At 33.9% G+C, this 9,806-nt stretch overlaps 1 protein-coding gene across 1 annotated transcript; it reads right to left on the reverse strand.

Annotated features, from left to right (window-relative positions):
* Nucleotides 1–4,166: 4,166 nt before the first annotated feature.
* Nucleotides 4,167–9,301, reverse strand: LOC113754530 (cyclin-J18-like). Its single transcript, XM_027298978.1, has 9 exons — nt 9,227–9,301; nt 9,059–9,135; nt 8,385–8,484; nt 8,218–8,316; nt 8,115–8,132; nt 7,969–8,039; nt 7,751–7,877; nt 7,585–7,645; nt 4,167–4,526 (listed from the first exon to the last, which is right to left on the reverse strand). The coding sequence occupies exons 1-9, from the start codon at nt 9,299–9,301 to the stop codon at nt 4,438–4,440; spliced, it is 717 nt and encodes a 238-aa protein (XP_027154779.1). The 3' UTR covers nt 4,167–4,437.
* Nucleotides 9,302–9,806: the final 505 nt, after the last annotated feature.

A 9,806-nucleotide genomic window follows, 5' to 3' on the forward strand; every position in this document is an offset into this window, starting at 1 on the left:
TTCAATTTTTGGCAATGGTAAAAACTTTTTCCACTTGTCCTTTTTGCTAAGAGACAGTAACTGCAATAATGGGAGAAAAGATAGATATGGGGAGGTATCTTACACTTTTTTTTTAATAAACTTTTTTTACATTATTGTAAATGCCTCTAAAGGCATATCTTTGTCTATGCATATTGTACCTTTGAGTACACTATTGATTGTCCTTATCATGAAAAAAATAAGCAGTCCTTTTGCTGCACGAGTTTCCCTAGTTTTTATAAATTCTAATTAAGACATATATATTAAATTTAGTTTGTCTGGAGAACAGTGTATTTCGGTTAATTTGTTGCCTAATCTTGTGTCTGGATAGCAAATTTTTCGTTTGCATCATAAACACATTTTTTAATCCACATTTTTATATTTTTAACTACCTTTTTATTTCATATATATCACATTACAAAAAGTGTTACGGTAATTATTCCAAATAATTATTAAGAATAATACTCTATCCAAACAAAGATATTATGTATAATCAATCACCTTACTTGAAGTAAACTTTCTGATTTATCACTTCTAACAACTAATTATTGATCAATGAATGTTGCAATAGGACGAGGGGTTGGGTTAAATAGCAAGGTAGAATAGATTGTACGTAAAAGATCTTGAATTTATAACCTCCCACTTATACAAATAAATAAATGTTGCGGGAGAAAATTCTTCTCTAATTTTGCTTGCTTCATGCCAGGCCAGAGAAGGACAAAAATAAAATGGTACAATTATTCATCAATGGAGAAACCTCGTGATGCTTTCTTTTCAGGCCCAAGAAAGTTTTTATTATTTGGAGCTTTCCCATCAGATAAAAGAGCAATGCACTAAGTAGGTGTGGCGTTGATTAACAAACAATTATTGGCCGACACAATAAAATGTAATATTGCACAAAAGCAAAGGAAAGAGGCACACTGTTTCTTAAAGTATATGATGAACTTAACTAACATCAAATAATGATTTGTTAGGAGAAAGAGTAGGTTCGTTAGCAAGATGATTAGGTGTAGCTCCAGAAACCACAAGTTAATTCTAACATCATGTTCAATTGATTAAGACAAGACTAAGATTATCACAGTTTTCTCAATCATATGATACTTTTACAGAAATCTGTCTCATTATGATAGATGATCAAGTCCTCAAGTGTAATTCTTTTCACCACACAAAAAAAGAGAAAGAAAAAATTCGGAGACAATTACCCAAGTTGATTTTTATTTTAAGCTTGAACTTCAAACTTTTAATTAGAAAAACAAATGAAAAAGCTACCCATGTACTCCCCTTTCTTCTCGTACACAGGCAACAATGGATTTTGTTACAATTTTTTTTTTTTTTTATGTTTTCACTCTATTCGAGTTAACAATTCGGCTAGAATATTATTTGAAAATATTTTTTGGAATACTATAGCACTGGAATACATTTTATAATATAATGTATATGAAATAGAAAAGTAGCTAAAAAGACAAAATGATAAAAAAAAATATATTTATGTTGTAAGTACAAAAAAATTTTCCAATAAAAAACTATCCAAATACTCCAAAAAATGTACTGAAAAAAGTTAAACTTACGCCCTGTACCTTCATTTTCTATCACATACGGGATAGTTTTCGAAGCTGCTTTAACTTCACATTCTCAAGGACAGAAAAACTTGAAGAAGAAAGGGAAATCCTTATGCCTTTTTAGTCCTGTACAGCATCCATCACATCCCAGTGGACAGTCTGACCCAATGAAAGAACATTTGGCGAATCATCGAAACCGCCAAGCAAATCCTATTGGATGAAATGACTCTACAAGCAAAACTGGTTTATTTCTTGCTTAATCGTTCACAATCTGATACATGTATTTTTTTTGGGATTAATCCTATATATACTATCCGTGTATATACTATCGTCATTAAATATATGATATATGTGTAAAATTTAAATTTGAAATTTAATATTTGTTCATGTGTCATTCATCCAATCGTGACAGTGGATACATTGACAGTATATATAAAATTTACTTATTTTTTTGGTAGATAAAAGTTTGGATGTGTTTGACTCCTATTATTGTCATGGGTTAGGGCATGTTTTCGGAATCACATGTCGCTTACTTAAATTTTCATAAATTATTCATTAACACAATTCTTACATTGACAGCAAGATTCAAACACACAACTTTTTTTGTGAAAAAGTGAACAGATATTGCCAATTCACTCAACTTGTAGTGGCGTTGGATATACATTGTATGTAAATTGAAGTTGTGCATTCTCAAAACAAATAGGTACTTTACATATAACTACAAGAACATTTCAAGCGTCATGCATAAAGGAGCAAGTCTGATAAGTTTTCCCAAAAATTACTGTCCATAGTACTCGTATATATTCTATTTTATTTAAGATGAAAATTATAAAAAACATTTTTAATTTCATGTTCTCTTAATTGGTTATAAGACAGGGGTCACCTCAAGAGCCACGAAATCTGTCTATGGTCATTGGTTATATTGGTACACAAATCTCATATAAAGTTGAAATTTGATTCGAGTCGAGCACGAATAGTATTGCACTCGAACTCGAAATTGTGAGATATATTCGAATACGAACTTGAATTTAAAGAATATCAAATCTTAGTACTTGACAATTCAAGATTAATATTACGAGGAGACTGAGTTTGAATTCAACCTCGCTTTATAAAGTAAATCAAAAAAAAGATGTCCTTAGCTATGTAGATGGCATACAACAGTTGATTTCTCTTCTTGTCACGGATACACCAGAATGCAACGCTGCTGAATTTGTAATGGTGGAGTATATGTTCTCTAAGATTGAAGAGATTTATTTCAAACCCCTAAAACTTTTCATCGCACCCCTCCAAAAGATTTTTCATAGTTATGCTTTTCACTTTATCTCAATGGCCAGAATCTTGCCTTTAGCTGGCACACGGCCACTCCCACAAAAGAAGGAAAGGGAAAACTCAATTTCGTTTTGACAATTCTCTGGACATTTAATTGTCGGTAGTACTATGGAATTCCAAGTAACAATAATGGCATTTAAAAAGGCGTATGTTTGGTTGAATTCCTTGGCTCTTAATCATGATCTTTCAAGAATGGCCTTTTCACGGCCATCATGGCACTTAATCATCAGCCAACTGGTTATGCAAATATTAAATGTTTTTATCCTCCTTTTCTTTCTCCTTGCCTTAGATTTTTCCTGTGAAAAGTAGGCATGTATAAATATCAAAAGTTTATTCCTTTTTTTTTTTTATTGGGTACGATGTTTATTCCTACTTGTTCTCTAGAATTTGGTTCATTAAACCTCTGGATCCTCTACCACATCTCTTGCTTTAACTAGTTGGAAAGCATCAGGCATCAACCTTTTTCTATGCATTACACTGTCATTAGCTACAACTGGCACTTAATTCTGAACATTTCTTTTTCTAAAGTCGCCAAATTATATCAGGCTACTAAAGGAGGACATATGTGAACTTTCCTTAATTGATTTAAAATTCATCAATTAAGTTAAATTAAGTTAATGACTGTTTTTGTTGCCTTATCCTCAAAAAAGAGGAAAAAAAAAAAAAACTGTGTTACATCCAGATACACTACGTATGGCTTCTTTGTCCTTGAGGATTTGACCAGCAACCATAAAGATATTATCCGTCCCTATTGTTCCTACGTATCTAAACATGTAAACTTGCAGATCCTCCAATCAGGATGAAAGCTCAGCAAATTTACACCAGATAGCTTCCTAGAGAATGTTAAGAAAGAAACTTGAGTAGCATAAATCCTTTCGCCAGTTCCACAGTTTATTGATTTAGAAAGTCCCCAACGCACCAGACAGGTCACGAGTTCACCTGTAAGATGTTTCACTTGTAACCGACAGGTTATAAATTACTGTTGATCTCTTATTAAAAAAAGAAAAAAAAAAGAAGGTGAAGGATGGGTTAAGTGGTTCTTGGGGAGGAAATGTAAGTGATAAATTTCGGATTCGAAACCCATCATTTATACTATTGAAAAAAAAAAGAAAGAAAGGTTCTCAAGGCACCGGATTGACTTGGCCACACTGCATGAGATGAATGATTTACCTTGATACCCTTAGCAATAGAGGAAAAACTACAAAAGAGATTTGTACAGAAATGGTCCAGTGCAGGAGCTAAAGCAGCAACTTCATCATCTTATCAATGAGATAAGCTTAGGCTATGCCATGGTCCTCCTTGTGGACCTCAAAGATCATTAAGTCAGGTACTTTCAAGACAAACTGTAAATGCTGGGCCTTAATTTCTCTAGCTTTTCAACATAAAAGAATAAATGTGTGGCATGAAATCAATCCTTTTTGTAAAGGACACCGATAATACCTATTAACTGCAGCATCCAAGGAGGGGAAAAGTTTTCCCCTCTTTTGCAGTACGAAGCAGCCATGTTACAGTGGTTGGCAGTTGGTACAACTCACATTGCTTGAGGTTCAAGTATTTGCCTCAGAATGTTTCTAACAGAATTTAAGATGTCCTCTTCTTCGCACAAAGTCACAAACTTCACTGCAACCAAATTTGGATAAGGAAGAGTTGGATTAATTATGCCAAGTAAAGACCAAAATAATCTCATTCAGGATTACAGTCGAATACATTCTTCACAGTGGGGCGAAGTCCAGAAAGCCAACAAAAACCATGCGTCATTGTATTCTCTTGGACAAGTTTTCTAAAGTATTCTTGAGCCGTTGAGTTTAGCCTTTCATACTTTATGATACCAAACTTATATGATATGCTCATATGCTATACCTTGATTTGAATTATGTACCACAACAGAAAACCCAAGATTTGGGTTCTCATACATATTGTTCACTCAATCTTTGGTTATTACAAGAATTTAAGTAGTATTTGCTACTAAGTACTAACTCAAAATGATAATTACTAGGTTTATATAAACAGAAAAGTAATTTACAGTTGTCATTCTTACTTACACATAGAAACTTAATTCTCTGTACTTATGCATGGACAAAATTTCAAACGTCATTCCTAAACATATTGTTGATAGGGATAGAACAGCAAAAGAGAGCTTAAAGGATGCAACACACTTTCATCTGCTTCAAAGCCAAGAACTCTACCAATAAAATTTGATCATCAACGCTAACTGAACTGAAAAATCACTAAAATTTTGGAGAAATAAACACCCAAAATATTCCAATTTGCCAGAATTCAAGATTGAATTCCAGATATAATGACCCTATTGACTAATGGCTCACAAATTTCTAAACTGCCAAAGGAGGGTTTTAATTCATTTGGCAGAAGAAAACAAGACATTTGGAGAATGATGGAAAATGATAAAAGGGAGAGCAAGTTGGATGTAGTGAACATATTGATAATCCAATTCAAAGATGACCTATTAACAAAATAAAGCCTGCCCCAGAAAAAAATAGAAAAAGACCCGAGTGCTTTAGTAGTTGATAAAGAATAAAAGCATAGAAACATCAATTTCTAAGGGAAAACGAGACTAATTAATGTAGGAAAGGTTGGGTCGAGATGGGCACCTTTACCTACTCTATCATCTCATGATCATCACAGACCATAAATCATTTATGCACCATAAGTCCGCACTCGTTCGGCACATCCTTTTTGAAAGTGACTAATATAACGACACAAATTGTAAAGTATGACAAACAACTCCAATGGAGAAAAAACAATAAACGAATGAGGATGGAATTGAGGATAACAGATACGAAAGACATCCTCTCAACAGACAGACCTACATTCACACGTGTGGCAAGAGATGTTTGACTCCATTGTTATTTCTTCAACAACACAACAGCATGGCTCAGAACACTGACGATTGAACTCTATAGCATAGGCTATTACAGAAAAATTCATGATTTTTTTCTACCTGTGTCATATCAAGCATTGATGTTGCATTCAACTAAACATACGAAGCACTACAGATCTGCTAAATGAAAGTCAGATGTGCAATTAGTTTGTCTATATTTGACTTGATCGGTACAGATATTTGCTTGGTCTATATCTAGTGCAGAACTAAATTAATGTTGGCTGATATGATCAACTACATCGAAAGCACTCATAGAAAGAAGGTACTTCCCAGTCCTAACTAAGGCCAGGGCATTCTGAACGTATATCAGGCCTACTACCTTCTCCTTACTCTGGTACATAGAATCAGAAAAGCCAGCTATGTTTCTGATGGGCACTTTGGTGAAGATTACATATTGCAAATTGCAAGTCTAGAATTTGAAACCCTTACATATGATGACACGGGAATGGGAGCAAGTTTAAGTTAAAATTTATGAAGAAATTGCTGCTTAATTGATTACAAAAACTTTCTTTCAAACTCAAAAAATAGATCAAACTTGCCCAGCACTGAAGAATATCTTTATTGTCTTACTATGCTTGTAGCCTACCTTCTAGGTCCTAAACAATCATCATGTTTGGGTTGCAATTTTTTCGTAATTTTTGTACAAAATATACTGTAGCTATTTGATAAATGTGAGATAAAAAGGTAATTAAAAAATGTATTCACAAAAAACATAGAGATTTTTTGGTGAAAAATCCCTTTCCAAACAAGGTTACTGGTGTCCTGTAAGAATGCCATAATGTACCTTGGTCTCACTCCTTTTTCTGATTGACACTATTATTGTTTTCCTTTCCGTTCTTTCCCTGACTTGGACGCAACTGCGTTGACAACCAACCATTGATCTAATATTACCTTCTTTATCTGTTACCTGACATCATAGCACCATTATTTGGTAACTATTGCCACATGGGATCATCAATAGCAGATCTAAACCTGATCACCCCTTAAAAGATAAATTATAAATTGCAATAAATTTTAGAATCTGTACCATTCTTTCTTAATCATTTTTGCCCTGCACATAAGCATACATGATAAAGATACTAATGTTTGCCGAACTTCTGCAGGTGCCTGTATTTGCTAATTCTTTCCTAACCATCACAGCAACAACAATCTAACGAAGCTGCAGCTCTCAGTAGGCACTTCCCTTTCTTACTGAAAATTGTCGTGTTTTCCAGCCAGAGAACCAAGGCTTAGGACTTGAATTTGATGCCTATAAGTACACTTAAATGAGATGCATTTCTACTCTTACTAATTAACATGAACCCCCCCCAAAAAAAAAAATGCATAAGGTTTCCATAACTATTGAACTTGGAGAGGCCTAATGTATGCAGAATTTTAGCTTTATTAAGTTGTTAAAAGCTACATATAAATCAACTTAAGATTCAGCTTTAAGGAACACACAAGCTCATCAAAACGACTTCTATATATACCCCTATAGGCTAATAGTCATGGCAAAGACATAGTAGACACTGTCTTCTTTTTTTTTTTGTTTATTTTTTTTACTAGCAACATTTAACTTGGCATTAGTTTGCAAATCTATCATCCTCAGCAAAGTGCAGAGTAGGCTCTCATAGAAATCATTCAAAAAATGGTTCTGATCATTCTCAGTATTTAATGAGCATGGAGATAAATTTAAAGGAAATGTACATATCAGAATATAAATATTTAGTAAAACTGAAAAAAAGAGAAACAAAAAGTAGAAAAACAAGAAACATCAGAATAGAATATAAAATATCTTACCCCAAGGAAGTATAGGAAACTCCCACCTTTGTTTTGGAACCATGATCACATAAGCAACAACCTGCCAAGACGTAAAGCTTTTACCGAATAGTAATTTTAACATTAACCGGAGCTTACGAGTTGTCAATACTTAGACCATAATAGTGTTAAGAAAAGATGCACATGCCAATACAGATGCAGCAAGAGAACAGGGAGAATTGTAAAGAACCATCGTCTCCTCCTTCTCGTAAAGTATATCCATAATATCTAAGCAATCTCCAAGCTTTACATATTCTCCAATTTGAGCAACTCCTCTACACAAAATATCAAAAGGAGGCAAAGATAGAAGCACACAGGGTTGTGGCCATTAAAGCTTTAAAACTCATTGCAAACAGAGAAACTCACTTCAATTGAATGAGAAGTTCTTCCAGATGTGTAAAAGCAATGTTGAATGTGCCAATCTTGAACTCCAATACCTTTCAAAACAAGCATTATATTATTCTGAGGCTAATTGGTCTCACCATCATAAATTACAATAGTAAGATGTTAACCTGCATTAACACCATCTCCTGCAGAGTGCTTCATCAACTATCATGTCAATGGTAGCCGTAAGTTAAAGAAACACTGAAATTTAATTGTGAATAACTGGCTTACTGCTTCCAGGAGATCTCTTGCAGTGAAATGCTGATCTTTAATAAACTTGTCTCCTAAACTCTTCAAACATTTGACAGACAGCGGAGGGGAATCATGCATCTGCCAATTATTTATCTTAGAAACAAGCAAAGAAGTGTTATCCAAAATAGACAAGAAGCCCCACTTACTTTGCTTGAGATCCATAATGAAGTAAGTGCAAACAGCTGTAGGTTACTTTCTGTCATGGGATGTAAAAGCCAGTTTTCTTTGATCCTGTCGTCTTGGAATCTTGATTTGATAATCAAAAAATATTTACAAAACCCCAGTCAAACAAAAAATCCCGAAAACACTTCTGTCATGATTATAAGCATGAAAGTGTAACATGCACAAATCCTAAAGAGATTATTATCATCCAAATGCAGACTGAACAAACAACCAAATTTGCCAGCTCGGGTCAATCTACATGCTCTAGACCATGCTTTTCAGGGCAGAGATTAAATTTTCAAATTAAAGCTTTCCTTTTGTCATCCCGGAAATTCTTGATTGAACAAATCATGCACTTTGTTAGTGACTCATGAGTTTTCTTAAGCATCGTGTCACTGGAAAGTAATCAAGGTTACATTAAACACATACATAAAACGTAAATTCGGATAATAGTTAATATTATGCGATTCAAATTCAACCGAAATTCAACAATAATATAAAAATTACTTTCAGCACTGTAGTAATAAATGCTCATAAAATAAATTACATGTCATACATTTCGATTCCTTGGATTCCAACCGAAAATTCACAAAATATTACACATAAAACAAGATATTATAAACAATAACCATATTTGACTAAAGATATCAACTTTTACCTGGAGAGAGATGGGTAAAAGCGCTCGGCGAACAGAGTAAGGGCAGAGTATTTCACCATTGGAGAAACATCCAGTTCCTTAATTTGAAAAAAAAGATCAGGCAAAAAGGTTCAGAAAAATCTAATAAAAACTGATTAATCGTAAAAGCTAGGGTTTTGGATGACTTACCTGAGCGCAATGGATGAGAAATTCCAATACTCGGGGCCTGGTACATGAGCAAAGCTCTCTGCTGCTGTTCTTCATCTCTCTCTCTCTCTCTCACCGTCACTGTGTGATATGTGTGTGTATCTGTGGAGGGAATTTCAAATGGAAGCGCAATCAAATTGGGGGAGAAGCGAACAGATGTATGGTGCAGGGATTGGGCCGAATCATTTTTTCCGCGAGCTCTAAGAATGGTCTGGTCTTGGGCTCTTATTAGAAGACAAGCCCCAATGTAGTGCTGAAAACAAGCCTCAACGAATAATCAACTTGGCTTCTGTTTGATAATTTTTTAAAAGAAAATTGATCGAGTTTGGTTTGAAATTTTTGATGTATATTTACAAAAAATTTGGCTTGACTTGTCTTAGTATTGAATTCAAGCACTTACAATTAAAACTTAGCTTGATTTGACATGAAATTTCATGTTGTATTATATATAGATTTTAAGCCTAATTTGTTGTTTTTTCCCTTAATTTTTGCTCTCTGATATCCAAGAAATCTATTATGATGAATAGGGATGGTTAAAGTTTTAAGTTTACTGAGACTCTTA

The sequence above is a fragment of the Coffea eugenioides genome, chromosome 11 (genome assembly GCF_003713205.1).
Source record: "Coffea eugenioides isolate CCC68of chromosome 11, Ceug_1.0, whole genome shotgun sequence".
Classification (NCBI taxonomy): Eukaryota; Viridiplantae; Streptophyta; class Magnoliopsida; order Gentianales; family Rubiaceae; genus Coffea; species Coffea eugenioides.

Bases quoted from the DNA above. Each gene is read 5' to 3' on its own strand.
- LOC113754530 (XM_027298978.1), bottom strand. From the start codon at position 9,301: ATGAAGAACAGCAGCAGAGAGCTTTGCTCATGTACCAGGCCCCGAGTA. The intron at 9,136-9,226 runs GTAAGTCATCCA...TTTCAAATTAAG, and splicing joins TTCTCATCCATTGCGCTCAG to GAACTGGATGTTTCTCCAAT. The intron at 7,646-7,750 runs GCATGTGCATCT...ACGTCTTGGCAG, and splicing joins CTCTTGCTGCATCTGTATTG to GTTGTTGCTTATGTGATCAT.